This window comes from Carettochelys insculpta, chromosome 1 (assembly GCF_033958435.1).
Source record: "Carettochelys insculpta isolate YL-2023 chromosome 1, ASM3395843v1, whole genome shotgun sequence".
Classification (NCBI taxonomy): Eukaryota; Metazoa; Chordata; order Testudines; family Carettochelyidae; genus Carettochelys; species Carettochelys insculpta.
Window position 1 is genome coordinate 153,216,950 of NC_134137.1, and position 18,267 is coordinate 153,235,216.

At 43.1% G+C, this 18,267-nt stretch overlaps 1 protein-coding gene across 2 annotated transcripts in view; it reads right to left on the minus strand.

Moving 5' to 3' along the window:
* The window catches only part of BCLAF3 (BCLAF1 and THRAP3 family member 3), a 57,345-nt gene that overhangs the window by 16,282 nt on the left and 22,796 nt on the right, over positions 1-18,267 (minus strand). For both annotated transcript variants that reach the window (XM_074994046.1, XM_074994038.1), the window contains exons 5-8: positions 12,412-12,590; positions 11,254-11,368; positions 10,922-10,985; positions 2,586-2,704 (exon numbers count right to left, since the gene is read on the minus strand). In XM_074994046.1, the coding sequence (XP_074850147.1) occupies positions 2,586-2,704; positions 10,922-10,985; positions 11,254-11,368; positions 12,412-12,590 (477 nt within the window). The remainder of the gene's footprint in view (positions 1-2,585; positions 2,705-10,921; positions 10,986-11,253; positions 11,369-12,411; positions 12,591-18,267) is intronic.

Sequence of the window (18,267 nt, forward strand, 5' to 3'; positions counted from 1 at the left end):
ACACACAGGATAACATCCACCACGTACTTAGATACGACTGATGGGATGCTCAAAGGCATGCCCAAAGTAAAGCACTGCAATGGTGCAGCAGCGCTGATGCAGCTGTGCTATTGCACTATATCTGTTGAAGACACTCTATGCTGACAGACAGTTCACCCGTTGGCATAATAAAACCACCTATATCAGCAGCAGAAGCTATGTTGGTGGGACAAGTTCTCTGCGGGTACACTGCTGTCTACACCGGCACTTACGTGAGTGTAACTTATGTCTCTTGGGGGGTATGTGGGGGCAGAAGGGAGAAGGTTAATCACTCCCTTCAGCGACATATGTTCTGCTTACATAAGCTGTAGTGTAGACGTAGCCTGACGCTGTGGCCACACTTAGCCAAACCTTCGAAATGGCCATGAAAATGGCCATTTTGAAGACTACTAATGAGGCGCTGAAATGCTTCATTAGCATTAGGACGCTTCTGGACGCAGCGCTTCGAAAGCACCGCTTTTGAACGCCCGCGGCTCGGCGCAGCTACATGGGGGTCCTTTTCAAAAGGACCCCCATGTAGCCTCACTGAGCCGCGGGCATTTGAAAGCGGCGCTTTCCAATTGCCGCGGCCGGAAGCATCCTAATGCTAATGAGGCGCTGAATATTCAATTCAGCGCCTCATTAGTAATCTTCAAAATGGCCCTTTGCATGGCCATTTCAAAGTTTTGGCCAAGTGTGGCCACAGACTGAGTGACTTAGGAATTCAAGTCCCATTAAAAGTCATCCTCAAATACTGAATACAGCATATTCTTACCACGCTGGATTAAGGAGAGAGAAGAATAAATGTTGAAAATGGAATTTTAAAAATCTGGTTTTGACTAGTGTTATATATCTCAGATAAGCAGTCAGGTGGGTTAATACATTATTCACCTATGAAACTCCAGGAAAGGAAAAAACACCGCATGAATGATGAAAAATCATTGTCATTACATGTCACTAAAAACAGAAAAGAAAACTGCATTTCGTCTCTAGGCCCCGCATAAAATTATATTTTTTCCTGCAACATTTGCAAATATCACAGATTTCACAATTATACACTGGTATACAAAATAAAGTTTAAATAGAAAGCTGAAGAATAACTGCCTGAAATATACAACTGGGATTTTATGGTTAGCCATTTTAAATGCAGAAAAACCTGGAATGCTGCCTTCAAAATGCCTTTTATACTCTCTACAGGCAAAAAGAGAAAAGCTCACTAGCGTAAGCACCACTAAATAGGTTTCAAAATAAGACCATACAAATTTGGTCATTTTTAAAGCTTTAAATTGCAACGGACTTTAAGCGGTATGCAAAAGAATGCTTATTGATATTACACCTTTGTCTCCTTGCTAATCAGGCTGTAACACTCTCTCTTTAGTATAACACAAATACAATAACGTCAACACCTGCATAAGAAAAAAATGCACGGTATCAAGAAGCGACCATTATAAGTCAAAATTTAGCTTTGGGATTATACAAATGATCATTTTCCTTTGGCTGTGCAAGTTGCTTGACATGTATTTTTAAATATAAATAGTATAGCCTAATATCATTTAAATATAAATTTGCTATTGTTTGAAAATAGTTATAAAATGAATTCCAAGTGTACCCACTGACAACTACTGAGACTTGAGTAACATTGAGTCACGCTAGTCAGTTACATAATCTATTGTGTGGTCTTCTATGAAAGCTCTTCAGTTTTTGAAAAAATGAAAACGTGATGACAATGTGACAAACTGACGAAGGAAATCTAATATCTTTTCCATTCCTTCCTTTGCTGTTTCTTAATTTTGTACCCAGTCCCAAATCATAAATCAGATTTCTAAAGAGCAGATATTGGACTTACTGTAAGATTTTGTACTTAATATAAATACATACTAACATGTTATGAGATACCAAATCAAGCCCTATTTCATTACAATTAGGCAGTTTCCTCCACAAATTACTCTTTTCTGTACAGAGAAGTCATCTCCTCTGTATATTCAGATTATTCTTTTAAAGATAAGAGAAGAAGTACAACTGAGTTAAGCAGACATTTCTGTGCTAATGTTCCCTCTAATCAAACAGTGGGAGGCACTCCATGCTGTAACTAAACCTTTTGTAAAAGGTCTCTGAAACACTCGTAGACCTTCCTGCTTCACCAAAGGCATCCCAAATGGGACATCACACATAATGGTATTTGCACAGAGCAAACCAGAGAATTACAAAAGAATGTTACAAATAGGAAATTTGAAATGGTTAGAAAAATGGAATTTAATTCCTTCATCTTTTCCACAGCCTGACTTGTGGGAATATCGAACACAAACTTCGTTTTTATTGTTGTTCTCCTTTATTAAAAGTTTAGCTGTTCTCTCTTTCAGACTGCTGTTTAATAAAACAGAATAAGGCCCATGAATGTTCATGGTGGATTTCAATGGAATTTGAATCTGAGACTCAAAATTAAGGGACCAATTTTACAGAAGGAAACACTACATTTGAACTAAATTGTGGGTAAATCCTAAAAACAGATGCAAAAAATTTCAGATGATCCTACAGACTCAGGCACACAGATGTATTCAGTAGATTACCTCTGAATTATGCCGTCTAAGTGAAACATTCTCTCATCCTCATTCTGCAGCCTCTCTTTTCTCCTCCTCTCTATATCATGCCGTAGATCATTTGGATCTTCTAGAACTCTCATAACAGTCTAAGTAACAGGAACAGAAATTTTACTGAAATTATATTGGCTATATAAAAGAAACTTAAAGGGCAGGTTACTTGAACCACACAGTAGATGTTGTGGTTGTCTTGGGCTTGCACATCGATTTTACAGAAGCATAATCATTTGAGAGTGGGTAGGAAACAGGCATACGCACTGACCCAGGGATACAAAGTTCAGCCCTTTAACTGAAGAGCTCAACTCTGCAACTACCTGCTGTTTCTATTATTCATTTTACTAATTAAAAGATCCCAAAATAATGGAAGGAAGGTCAGTATAAACTGCAGAGGCAAAATATTCACAGAACTCCACTTACTGGTTCCTCAGGCTGCTTTCTCCTTTATGTAGTTACCTCTGTAAGTCTGCACTACAGGAGATCAGCAAGCAGGAAGAGGGCACAATACTTAAAAGATCTCAAGCTTGCCCTCTAGAAATGAGCGTCCAATTTGGCAATGGAGTTGAGACAGAAATAATGAATAAAGCCGAGAGTGGTGTTCCAAGTGGCATCCTTCCATAGAAAGATACATTAATAAGACAAATTGGGAAGGTAGCTTCTCTGGCAGAATGGGCTCCAAGTACCACTTGGTGCTGGAACTCTTTCAGATCTGGTATAATGAAATGGGAAATATGTGCATTGATGAATATGGCACAGAACTCTGTGAATTTACAATATTATGGCACAGGACACTGAATTTACAATGTCCAAGATAAGACACATCCTACCAAATGCTCAAACACAGGTGGCAGACTTATAGCCATGAAGGGAAAGCACATGTCAGTCTGGTGAGATGTTTTATTCAAGCTTGAGAAGAGAGATCAATATCAAATATCAATATCAATATCAATAAATCATTTCAAGGCCCCAGGGCCTAGAAAAGGAAGAGATACTGGTGAGCTAGGACTGTCTAACTCAGGAGTCAATGACAGCTGACAGGCTAACAAGGAGACACAAAGTCAGAAGGGCAGAGTCTGATGTAGTTGCAATCGGCTTCTCATAATCCAGAGAGAGAGACAAAATGGCTCTCTGAATCATGTGAAAGATTGCAATTAGGGGATAGGTAAAGAGAAATTTTGTGAAGATAGTTATTCTTGCTCTGTATATTTTGCAATATTAGTGAATGAATAAACAGCAAGGGCTGTGGTTTGGTGAAAAAAGGCTGCTTTGGAGTCACTTCACTCTGGAATTGGGTCTATGTCCGTCAGTTCCTGTTTCCCAGATGTATGGGTATGGCAGGTTAGTTTGGTTTGGTATATGTCAGCCTTTCCATTCAGGAGTCCTGTGACTAGTGAAGTAATTAAGGTGCATGGTTCCAGACACAGTGAGCTGCAATAAGCTAGGTCTGCCACCCGGGCGCAGGGGTGCCTGAGACGGATTAAAGGGGTTCAAAGTACATAATTTTAACCATCTGAAGAAGTGTCTAGATATCTCTTCTCCTTTGGTCTTGTTATCAAAGGCCTCAAACAAAATTTCTAAAATAGCTTACTACTCAAAGGTCTAATTCCAAATTTAATTCATTCAGCTAGCCTTCCTCCACACGATGAAGCTCTGAGTAGAAGATATAGGTTTTATTTTAGATGATACTAAGATACTACTCTTCATCCAAAAGTATAAACTAAGGGTGCTGCATTGCTTTCTTTCTGGAAAATACTAAACAAAGACCCATCATTAAAAGGCTGGATTTATTCTATCACCAGGAAGGCAACTTTAATGGGGGGCAGGGAAGCACAGAACAGAACTTTCTCTGAAATTCAAAAGGAGTCGTCATAAGCCTACAAAGAACTAAAGGACAATTACTTACTTACATTCCAGTGTAGGTGCACGCATAGGCATGTACTCAGTTGCCAAAACATTCTTCCCCTAGCTGGTAGCCATTGGGTTGGAGATGCACCCCCTGGAGTGGTGCCATTATGGCACCCAGTATAGGCACCACGCAACCCGCCCCCTGCTCAGTTCCTTTTTGCCTGCTACTCCAACAGTGGAGAAAGGCAGGAGGGTTTTGAAGTGGACTTGAACACCACATCTCAAAGAACACTAGTTACAGAAGTAACTTTTTCGTGTGATTATTCATGTGCGGTCTAACATAGGTGAATGCAAGCTGACATCAGGAGGTGGGGTCAGAGCCCTGGTGTGACTGTAATACAGCCATACCCACTGCAGTGTCCTTCCTAGCATGCTGCATGATTGCGTAATGAGCTGAGAATGTATGCATGGAAGACCAGTTGGCTGCTCTACAGATCTCCGGAATAGAGACAAGGGCTAGGAATGCTGCTGAAGAGGCCTGTGCTCTCATAGAGTGAGCCCTGATCAGAGGAGAGGGAACCCCTGACAGCTTTTTACATGGACAGGACCAAACCGGTCAGGAAGTCGTGGCAGCTCTTTGTGGCTGTGGTGGACAGATGAAGGGCATCCCAGAGGATTTCCTCCTGGAGAGCTGCTTGTATTAGGGAATGCTAAGAACTAAGGCTCTCTGGATGTCTAAGAGAGGGAACCTCTGCTCCCTCAGGGTAGCATGACATTTGGGGTAAAATAATGGTAAGGAGATAGTCTGACTGACATTGAAAGAGGAGACAATCCTGAACAGGAAGACTGGATGGGTTCTCAATCTAACCTTGTCCTTATAACCTAACGTGATGGCCACCAAAAAGGCTGTTTTGTAACTTAGAAACAGCAAAGAGCATGAAGCAAGAGGTTCAAAAGGGAGCCCCACAGCTGCAGCTAAAAACCACACTGAGGTCCCAGAAGGGTAAGAACTCCCACACTGATGGCCTAACCCTCCCCAAGCCTTTCATGAATCTCATGACCACAAGGTCTGACAAAACTGACAAAAGACCTGGATCAGGATGGAAAGCAGAAATAGCACCCAGGTGTACCTTGGAGGAAGACAGGGACAGCCCTGACTGACTTAGGTGCTACGGACAATCCAGACTTGAGGGGACCCTGACCTGCAAAGGAAATATCCCCTTTTGGGACACCCAAATCACAACCCTCTTCCACTCCACCAAGGGGCCCTTGTAGAGGGCTTTCTACTATTTAAAAGAACTTCCCTTACTGGGTCCATGCAGGAAAGTTCATGGCACTCAACCATGAACCTTCCGAACTGTGAGGTGAAGAGACAGAAGACTGAGGTGCTAAAGCTACCTCTCTTCCTGTGTCAACAGGTCCAGGCGTAATGGGAGTGTTATCAGATTGCACATTGATGGGTCCTGCAGAACCAAGTACCAATGCTGGTTGGTCCACACAGGTGCCACCAAGATTATTGAGGCCTGTTCTGCTCAAATTTTGAGAAGGATGCTGCAGATGAGGGGAACCGGAGGAAATCCATACAGCAGATGGCCTGTCCAGGGCACACAGAACACATCTGGTAAGAACAAAATGCCTGGTGCTTCAAATTGGGTGCATGGCAAACAGGTCCACCTGGGATAACCCCAAACTTGGAAAACTGACTGCAGCACATCTGGGTGAATGGACCACTCAAGTGGCCTGCTATATTATTGTGGACCCCAGGTAAGTAGTGGGACTGCAGGAGAATTTCGTGATGAATGCAGAACTCCTGTAGCCTGAAGGCCTTATGGCACAGTGGAGAAGAGCGTGCACCCCCATCTGTTGATATAATACATTGCTGTCATGTTGGCTGTATTCACTGACATGCAATGCGAAGTTCTCCCAAAACACTTTGCATGCTAACCTGATCACCCTGAGCTCTCTCACCCTGATGTGAAGCTCGAGGTCTGAAGTGTCCCAGAGAAACTGAGTTCGATGCTCCCTCAAATGCTCCCCCAGCCTAAACCTGATGCATTAATTATCAGACACAAGAAAGACTGGGGAGGCCTGAAGGCTACCCCTGCACACCTTAAGGGTACCCCTGTCCGAGTGTCCAGACACAAATGTAGGGTCAGCAACATCTGCTCCAGCAATGTCATTAATTTGTCTACATTGTCCCTCACAGGGTGATATACCAAAGTGAGCCACAACTGAAGGGGACACAAATGAAGTCTGTCATGTTACACCATGAACATACAAACTGCCATGTGTCCCAGGAGCCTCATGCAACACCTGGATGTCATGCTGGGGAATATGATTACGTTTTTTAGATACTGGCCACAGCCTGACACCTGGTCTCTGGCAAGGAGGCCCTGGAGAGCACAGAGTCCAGGAGAGCCCCTGCAAGCTCTATTCTTTCAGTGGGGATGAGTGTTGACTTCAGCTTATTTACCAAGAGGCTGTCAAAGATTTGGTAAATGAACTTTGTATGTTGATGAATATGGGCCTGGAGCTCCCTTTGACTAACCATCCAGGTATGAGAAGAACTGGATACCATGCCTGTGAAGGACGGCTGCTACCACTGCCATGCACTTGGTGAAAACCCTTAGGAGCTGTTGACAGGCCAGATGGAAGGACTGGGAACTGACAGTGTCCCCCATTCACCAAAAGCCTGAGAGGCCTCCTGTGGGGAGGATAGATGGTGATGTGAAAGTATTCATCCTGTAAGTCAAGAGCAGCAAACCAGTCCCCCAAATCCAGCCATGGGATAACGAGCCCCAGAGAGACCATGCAAAAACCTGATCTTTTTTACAAACTTCTTCAAGGCCTCTCAAGTCCATGATGGGCCTCATTCTCCCTTTTGATTTTGAGATTAGGAAATAAGTGGAATAGACTTAGGCCCCAAAGGGTGCTTCTGTTGCCCTTGCTCAGGCCAGTGGGAGCATCTCCTGTTACTCTGAACCTCTATGTCTATTCTGATCCTTAGACTGCTGGAGGAATTGCCTAGTGGGAGGGTGGGGTGTAAAATGCCTGTGCTGCATCACAGGGGTATGGATGCCCAGTGACCTCAGGGTAGCTTTGGAGTCCTTAAGGCTATGGAGCCTTTTATCAGTTTTCTCCAAAAGGAGGGTTGGACCCTCAAAGGGCAAGTCCTAGATGGCCTGCTGTACTTCATACAGGAGGCCAGAGACCTGAAGCCAGGCACCCCTCCTCATGGCCACACTTACCAACATCACTTTCGTTGCCATGTCTGCAGCATCCAAGGCGGGCTGCACAGGTGATAAGCTTGTCCTCCTCTACCAAGGCCCTAAATTCAGGCTTGGCATCAGGTGGAATCAGCTCCGTAAACTTGGAGAGCGATGAAGCTGTATTAAAAGAATATCTCCTAACAAGTGCCTGGTGATTCAGTATGTGTAACTGTAGCCTGTCCATTGAATAAGCTTTTCTACTACAAAGATGCAAGCATTTGGCCTCTCTATTCTTGGGGGAGGGCCCCTGGAAACCTTGTCTCTCTCTTTGGTTAACCATGTCAATTACCAACGAGTCAGGTGGGACAAAGTATTCTTTTTCCCACCATAGGAGGGGACAATGCCAAGGTCTGCCACACTGACTTGGCTGTCTCGGCAATGGTCTTGATAAGGGATACTGCCACCCTATTAGGCCCCAAAGAGGACAGGATATCCATAATAGGGTCAGATTCACCTTTGACCTCCTCTGCCAGCACCCTAGGCTTTGGGCCACTTGGCAGAGCAACTGTTAAAGGGCCCTACCATCCTCTACGACTGCGGAGGCAGAAGACCCTGCACCCACTTCATCTAGGGACAATGAGGAGGATACACCCATTTGCACAGGGTAACCCATTTCCACAGTATTAGGACGGTCACCTGCCCTCTGCCCTGAGGGAAATTACTCCAACACCTGCCTTGATGATGCCAAGCCCACAAGGGGGCAGTACCGAGCTTCCCACAGCAAAAGGAAGGGCCACTGCTAAAGACACCAATGAGAACCCAGTGGGTCGTACAGGAGCCGTCATGGTGGGTGCCATGGCAGATGGCACCAAAGGAAACAACGTCAAAACACCTTGTAACCACCAGAACTGATGGTACCAACAGGGTAGTGCTGAAGCAACTGATGGTGCTGACGAGGTTGATGCCAGTGGGGAAACTGGTCCAAGAAACCATCCTGTGGAGGGGATCCCAATGAGGCTGATGGTGCCAACCACTGCACCGGAGGCATCCCCAATGCCAACGATGGGGCCCTGGATGGAGGGTGAATGAACTGCCCTTGGCCCCTGTGGTATGCCCATGAAGTCCAGAACAGCCACTGCAAAGCCAACTGCCAATTCAAGGGCAACTGTCCCGAAATGGAACTACAACTCCTTCCAGATCAGGAGCGCCAACTTGATCTGGAGTGATACAAATCAGACTCCAAGCCCAAGGCCTCTGAGGCCAAAGACCAAGGTAGGGCCAACCCTGAGGTCGCCTGCATGAACACCAGACAGAATAGTGCCATTGCCAGTGCTGTGGTTGCCGATGGTGCCGGCATGGAAGGGTTGCCCGGAGAACGGGGACAACTAAGCACCTACCTCAGGGATGGAGTCCTCCTCAGTGGAAAGAAAGGTGCCATTACCTGAAGAAGGCTCTGCACCACCCAGAATGCTTCTGATTGCAAAGGGAGCTGCACCGGAGAGTGAGGGCTGGACCTCTGGACTGGCATCAAAGCCCATCCAGGGCCTGCCCCAGTGCACATTCCCTGATGCCGCCTGAGAAGTCTCCTGTGCTTAGGAGTAGCCGGAAAACGACTCCTGTGGTGCCACTTCTTTTTGTGAGGCACCACGGACTGCGACTTGTACCTCCAAGGAATCTCGGCTACTGGCCCTTGAACACGGTGCCAGCCCCCCTTCTCGTTCATTGACACCGTGGCCATGCTTGGTGCCAGTGCACCGTGCATTTAGGAGGACGTGCTTGGCCCCACAGATGGGTACTGCTCTAGTTGAAGAGCTGCCTCTATTAACAAAACTTTTAGGTGATGAGCTCTGTCTTTCAGAATCCTTGGCTTGAAGGTCTTGCAAATTGAGGAGTGTTCCCACCGATGACTCTCACCCAGACACTTTAAACAAGCCAAATGAGGATAACTCTTTGGCATGAGCTTCCTACAGTCAACGCAGACTTTAAAGCCTGCTGACCATGGAATGCCCTGGCACCAAGGCCTCAAGGAAAGGGGACAATCATCTTACTTGGAGCCTGATGATTAACACTAACAATGGAAAAAAGAATTAACACCTAATGAGAAGCATTAGCAGATTATGGCCTAACAGGTACCAGCTACCTACAACAGATTGCTCACATGAGCGCGGGGAGGTCCAGCAACCAACATGACAGTAAGAAGGAACTGAGTGGGGATGGCAGGATGGGCAATGCCTACACTGGGTGCCATAATGGCACAACTCCATGATGCACCGCTCTAACCCAACAGCTATTGGCTAGGGAAAGAATTTTCCAGCAATTGAGCATACATGTGCACACCTATAGTGGAATGCACATGAACAATCACTCAAAGAAGAAGCTCAACATACAGAAGTTAAGAGGTTGCTGACCTAGGGGATTAGCTCTTTAAAGATGATGCTTTCCCACACAACACTGAGCTTACCTCTTGAATGTTTGTCTTGATATTTTAGCACGCTGTTTCTTAGCGGACAACAGATAACTATGGAATTCTGAACTGGCTATGATAGCCAATTACTTGTCTTTCTTCTCTGGAAAAAGACTGAAATACTTTTAACCCAACCCAAAGCCTCAGTGCCACATCAAAGGCTTATATCCACTGTTCTTATTTCTATCTTGCTCAGATGTCAGAATACACTACCCAAAGGATCCTGAGGTGAATGCCCTCTTCCCAAACATTTTAAGCACTTTGTGTGAAATACAGTACAGTGCTTGAAGCCTGGATGATTTTCTGGCTCCATATTAAGTAGGCTCTAACATTTTTAAACGATGTATAAACAGAAATATAATCATTAAATTAACAGAGGGAAGGGGAAAGAGATTAGAGGCTCTTAAAATGCTGGATGCAAACACAGATCCAGAGGTTAACCGGTATCAGCTCAGAATTTAAACTGCTTTCAAATGGTTCTGGGTTTACAAAGCACAGTATGAGTCTTTTCTTAAAAAAAAAAAAAAACTTTAGCCCACAGAGAACACATCTGCCTGCTTATTGAGTGGGCAGGGAAATACATGATATCTGAAATGTCGAGGTTCATTTCTAAAAATTTGCAAATTTTTCATCTTTTGAAAATTAGCTTAAAATTGCTTATTGGTTCAGTATTTGTATATTAATGAGAATGTCAGACGAGTTATAAGTTTATGAAAACAAGATATCAGAAGTGCTAACAGACTGTCAATAACTTATTCTCCCCAACATAAAAAACAAAAAAATTAACATACCTGTCCAGATTCACATGACATAGCTCGTTTATTCTGAAGTTCTGCCAGAGATATATCAATTCTCCTGAAGCAATAAGCCAAAATGATATAAGGAATATGCCATATTTTAAAACATGGAAGAGAACAATCACTTTAAACTAAAAGCCACGGTCACTATGATCATTCTTAAAACAATTATATTGCACAGTTGCATGCTATGCAATTTACAATCCACTAGAAGATACTGAAATAAATATTCCATTATCTCATATCCAACATAAAGCTGCACAGGTAATATATGGAAATGATTAAGCTAGTTAATCAACATAAACAGCATAAAGTTCATGTTCTACCTGTGAATTTCTGGATCTGAATATATTTTAACTTCTTTTAAGTTTGCATCTGGTTTTTCTTGAATTTTTGAGAAGCGTTCATTTAAAGTTAGGTCAGAAGATGTAAAATAATTTGCTGTGAAGATAAAGTAATATTTTTGCATTTAATATCTCGTTTGCATTTCACATGTGCAACTATTAACTGTACAAAACACCTTAGGACACTTGCTATTAAATCAAGATAATTCCACTTGAAATCCAACGCTAACTCACACTGCAGAAAGATTAGTATTGTAACTGTGCACATACTCTAGCAGCTATCCTAGTATTTAAATATTTCCTGCATTAGCAATGATGTATTTAATCATTTGTTTTTCAATCTAAAGAGACTTAAGAGTTTTCCACCTCTAGCCATATAATATTTTAAATATTAATGATTATGGATTATGGATAGTATGTAGAGTTACGAAAAAATTAATATTAAACCAACAAACAATAGGAGAAGCAAATATAAATTCCCAGTAGTTTGAAGAAAAGAAACTACATCTTATCTCTCTGCTTTCATCCCAAGTTATACAAAGAGACAGCAGTCTCTTCACTGCAATGCATAAGCCCTGTGGGATCCAAGATGGGATGCATGTTGGAGTCCCACTGTGATCCTCAGCATTCAAACACTGGTAAAATAGTTTGTGCATATGGATTATCACATAGGATTGTGGCCCTAGATTTGAACTGGTTTTGGCTGTAAGCAAAATGCAAATCAAGTCCATTTTTACATTATATAAACACTATGTAACCAAATGAGGCCGACAATTAAGAGACTGCTTTTGTCCCAGCAGTCATTTTTTACCTCCCTACCTTTAAAGGTCAAGATCCCAAATATCTTATCACCTTTTCCAGGCCATCAAGCCCTCTGAGTACACCTTGCTCACATCTACTTAAGACACAACCCCAACGCTTCCTTAACAGACAGCTTACTTTGATCACTCCTCTAGCAAAAGCATTCCTACATCCTTAGTGGCATGCCACCAGACTTCCTCTGCTGTAGACTACAAAAACCTTCGTATCTGCATTCCTTGTCAAACATGTCCAAGTCGACGGCCACCACACATACTTCTCAGAAGTTTCATTAGGCTACCACACTAGTTTATATGTTCAAGCATAAAATATTATAATTACCTTTAACTTGATGAATGATTGTGATGATTTCCTGAGTAAATTCTTTTGATGGGCTGGTTTCAGCATTTTGTGTTACAGATTCCATGTGTTCAAACACTGGATGAAAATTTTCATTTTTCTTGCCAACAGCAACCAGATCATGTGACATCTGCCGCTCCACAGTATGGCTAGAAGCAGTCCTAGAATAAATTTGCATAAATTTAGTAACTTTCAGAGATACCGTAACATTAACAAAAAGTAAAATAGCAAGCAGATCAAGACAAAATTTCATCTTAGGGAAAGGCGGTATCAAACTAAAGAACTTTTTGCATTTTAAATCAAATACTATTAAATAAGGACTAAAGCAGAGTACTGTACTTAGGAGCACTCAAGCTGCACACATACAAAATGGGAAATGACTGCCTAAGTAGTAGTTCTGCAGAAAGTCATCTAAAAGCCATAGTGAACTGCAAACTAAATATGAGTCAACAGTGTGACACTGTCACAAAAAACATCATTCTGGGATGCATTAGCAAGAGTATTATAAGCAAAACAAGCAGCAGCTCTTCTGCTCTATTCCCTGCTGCTTAAGTCTGAACTGGCATATTGTGTCCCACACTCTGGGCACCACAAACATGGAAAAATCTGAAAAAAGTGCAAAAGAGCAACAAAAACAATTCAAGGTCTAGGAAACATGACCTATGAGGAATGACTGAAAATAAATAGATTTGTTTCGTCTAGAAAACAGAAGATGGGATTGGGGGGGAGGCATTAACAGTTTCCAAATACCTAAAAGGTTGTTACAAAGAGGGAGACAAACAGTGCCCCAAGGTTATTTCCTCCCATTCCCATCCCCTCAAAACAATGACCCCATTTTCAAAAAGCGTAGTGGCTGACTCTTATAAGTATCCAGTTTGACTAGTTAATATATCAAAGTAGTAATATCTGGTGGTTTTTAATTAGTAAGGTTTAATTACCAGTTGAACCTCTCTAGCCCGGAACCCTCAAGACCTGACCAGTGCCGAATGAGAGAATTTGCTGGATCATGGGAAATCAATATTGTCTAGCAGCATTACCAACACTTCCACCACTTACTGGGCTCTTGGAAGATATTTAGGGGTAAGTTACAGCTAAACAACAGTACGGAATATTGAAAGCCAGGACTGGTGGCTATAAACAAACTTTATGGGACCACAGGAAATTTGATCCCACACATGATAAGTGGACATCAGGCTAACTAAAATCATGATGAACCAGGGATGTTGCTGAACAAGAGAGTGCAGGACAAGAGAGGTTCAACCTGGATTTCTAAATAAGGGGGTTTCCAAAATTGCTGCATTCTCTCAAACTACTCTGAGAACAGTGATATTTTTAACAATCATGTTCTGTTACCCTCCTTAAAATGAATGTTTCAGTCATTACAATAAATGCTCTGTTATGCAGTATGTTGAGGAACCGGGGGTGGGGGTCGTTTAATCAAGTATTTCAGTTAAGTGAGAGTTATATTTGAAGTATATTTAAATTGAGACACCAATTTTCAAAGAAAATATAATAAAATGAGCATAGTATCGTTTCTCAGACTACTGTGGGAAGCAGTGAAAAGCAAAATAATCTTCACTATATTGCCATTCAAGAAAGCAGGAACAGCAGCACAAGAACAGATGTCACTGTCTTTCAACCTCGTCTTACAGCCCTCACTACTCTTTCATATCGGTTTCTTTTCAGTTAGCACAGTATTCCTTCTAGTCCCCATAACTCCACATTTTATTATTCATGTCGGGCAGGAACATAGACAACAGAAACACTGAAGAAGAAGGAAGAATAATGTGGGATTAGTTCTCATGATATATAAGAAGTTTCTGACCAACTATTATTTTGCCATTTCTTAGACTGACTAGTTTACCAGTGTAACAAAATACCACTCAGGCATCTAGTGCACTGGTTTACCGTTCACCTTTCAGGAAATTTATCACAAAGAAAAAAATTGCTATATCAGGTAAGGTCAGCACCTCATCCAGGGCAGGAAGTTTCTTCCTAACAATAGTCAGAAACTGACTTCTGCCATTAAGTATGACTGTTTTATAAGGGAGATAAATTTTACTTTATATAATTGTGATTTTTTTTTCACATAAGTATCTCATTTTTTTTTTAATCCTACTATTTTCCTGGTAGAATTTTATTATTCAGAAGATTTTGCCACTTAACTGTTCACCCTCTCTTTCAGTTCATCAACAAACACTAACCTGGAGTATTCTATTTACTTTCTAAAATCTACAAATCTGGAAAACTCAGATGCCCTATCATTTCGGGTATTGGCACCCTTCCCACCGGACTATCCAGTCATGTGGGCTCCCTCCTCAAACCCTATGCCGCCAACACTCGCAGTTATATATCAGATGCCACTGACTTCCTGAGGAAATTACAAAACATCGGATAACTTCCTGACAACACCATCCTTGCCACCATGGATGTAGAGGCTTTCTACGCTAATATTCCACATGAAGATGGATTACAAGCGATCAGGAATACGATCCCTGATGTCACCACAGCCAATCTGGTGTCTGACCTCTGTCGCTTTCTTCTCACCCACAATTATTTCCAATTTGGGAACAATTTATACCTGCAGATTAGTGGAACTGCTATGGATAGTCCATGGCCCCACAATATGTTAATATATTTATGGCTGACCTGGAACAACGATTCCTCAGCTCTCGTCCCCTATTACCCCTCCTTTACTTATGATACACTGATAACATCTTCATGATTTGGACCCATGGTATAGAGACTCTAGAAGAATTCCACAGAGACTTTAACAATCTGCACCTCACCATCAACTTATGCCTCGATTACTCCATGCGAGAGACACATTTCCTGAACACTACAGTACAAATCAGGGATGGCCTGATCAGTACCACACTCTACCAGAAACCCGCTATACCTACCTACATGCTTCTAGCTTCCATCCTGCACACACAACTAGATCCATTGCTTACAGTCAAGTCCTTAGGTACAATCGCATTTGCTCTGATCCTACTGACAGAGACCGAAAACTACAAGATCCCTACCAAATATTCATAAACCTGAATTACGCACGAGGAGAAATAAAAAAAACAGATTGATAGGGCCAGGTGAATACCCAGAGACCAGCTACTCCAAGATAGACCCAAAAAAGCCAACAACAGACCACTGGTCATTACCCTCAGCCCCCCCGACTCAAACCACTGCAATGCATCATTAAAGACCTACAACCTAATCTTAATCAGGATGCCACACTCCAGAAGACCCTAGGTGACAGGCCTGTTCTCTCCTACAGACAATCTCCCAACCTCATGAGGATTCTTACCAACAACCACAGACTATACCACAAGAATACCAATCCTGGAGCTTTTCATTTCAACAAGTCCCGTTGGCAACTTTGTTCACATATCTATTCTGGAGATACCATCACTGGACCTAACCAGGTTATTCACAGAATCATGGGCACATTCTCATGCTCCTCAACTAACATCATATATTCCATCATGTGCCAACAATGCCCACATGCTTTGTATATTGGACAGACTTCAAACTCTCTTAGGCAAAGAATTAATGGGCATAAAACAGACATAAAAACACTCCTGATTCACAAACCTGTCAGTTGGCACTTTAATGGAGTGGGCCATTCTGCTAATGACCTGAAAAATCTGTGTTTTACCGAAAAGGAACTTTAACAGATATTTGGAAAGACAGGTTGTTGAACTCTCTTTTAGATTCAAATTCAACACATTAACACGTGGTTTGAACTGGGATGGCAATTATCTGTGTCATTATAAAGATTCTTTTACATACTTTGCTTTATCTAATTCTTGACTCCCCCCTGCTCCTTCTGCCCCTCTGCTCTCTGATTTGCTCACCTTGATAATAGTTTTTCTGATTTGTCAACCTTGATTACTATTTTTGGTTCTCTGTGCCTAAAATATTGAGTCTGTTCTGGTATGGCTATGATCTGAAGAAGTGGGTCTGTCCCATGAAAGCTCATCACCTAATAAATTATTTTGTTAGTCTTTAAAGTGCTACTGGACTGCTTTTTTGTTTTGATACTAACTCTAATAATCTTATTACATTGTAATTGTTTGCCAAGCTGCAAACAGATAGCTTTCCATCTTTCAGGCAAATTATAATTCACCATAGTACTTCATGTCTCAGGCCATGGCTAACTGATTTCACTAGCCCATTCCCACCCCTCCAAACAGCTTCTTGTACAGGACTAAAATTATGTAAACCATCTCTCCTTTATTCATCATCATGTTAATGTGTCAGAATAAGTCTAGTATACTGAAGCATGATTACTTGAAAAGAAGGCATATTTGTTTGTTCTCTATATAATTTTCATCTAAGTCTTTATAATGCAACTTCTACTTATTTCTTGGCACTTAAGTTGGTCTGATTGGTTCAAAAGAGCACCAGCATGTGCAATTTCCAGTCCTTAGGCATGGTGGCTGATTACGATAATACACTCATCCCTCGCTAAACGAGCGCAATTGGTTCCCAAATTTCTGCTCATAGGCAAAAACTCATAAGAGTGACGCTAAATTCCCATTAAAATACATTAAAAGTCTCCAATTTGTTCCAAGTGCTTCTAACTTGACATAAACCAGTTGAGTTTAAGTACTTTTCTGATGTATTTGAATAGTCTGGCACCAGAAATAGGATGCAGTGTATGTGTGTGGAGCAGGGATTTCCAACCTATGGGTCAGGACCAAACATGGGTCCTATTAGATTTGTTAAAGGTCACCCACGGGGCAGTTCCCAACTGTATGTGGCCATTAAAGAAGCTATTTGCAGTTTCTTAACACTGCTGCCTCAGGCAGATATCTATCAATAGAGATAGCTGCCATCACCAGCAGGTCTATCACTGGGGATAGCAATTATCTTATGCCTACGTGCTGAAATCTTAACACTTGGGTTAAGTGCTGGGAGCAGGAGGGCTGGGAGAGTCACCCAGCCTAGCAGCCCCGGTAAAGAGGCTATGGGAGGAGGAGGAGTGTCTAAGGCTGGGGCTGCTGAGGGATGCAGCCGGGAGGTCTAAGACTGGGAGAAGGTTGGGGCTGTAGGAGGGGTTGTAAGGTTGGGGGTGGTTTGGGGATGCTGAGGGGGTATAAAGCTGGGGGCAGTCTGGGGCTGCTGAGGGGCGCTATGGCTGGGGTGGTTTGTGGCTGCTGGGTGGGTTTAAGGCTAGGGGCAGTTTGGGATCTTGCGGGGGGGGAGGGGGGGGGCATTAAAACCTGGCCGAGGATGAGGTCTGCAGGGCGGGCGGAAGTGGGGTCTAATACAGTAAGACCACGAGTTACCCAGGGGTTATTCCTACAACCCCTGCATAACTCAAATTTTGCTGCAAGGGGAGTGCAGCCAGGAAGCACCAGAGTGCAGGAACTGGGAACCAGGGGCAAGCTGGTTCCAGTCTCCCCATGACTTGAGGGGCCAGGAAACTGATCAGCTCGTGGCTGGTCCATTTTGCATTCCTGCCATTGCGGGGGGGAACCAGGCTAAGAGCCTTCTCCCTCTCTGCCCCCAGCCGAAGGGCTGTCAGACAGCTGCATGTCAGTGGGAAGGGAGGGAGAAGGCTCCAGCTGCAAGTCTCCCCACCCCCAGCCTGGGACTCCACGGCTGAAGCGGAGCCAGCCCCAGAGCTGCAGGTCTCCCAGCCTCCCAGCCAGGGTCCCTGCTCATATAAGCAGGGGAAGTTCACTCATATAGGCCGTGTCTACACGTGCCCCAAACTTCGAAATGGCCATGCAAATGGCCATTTCGAGGCCATTTCGAAGTTTACTAATGAAGCGCTGAAATGCATATTCAGCGCTTCATTAGCATGCGGGCAGCAGCGGCGCTTCAAAATTG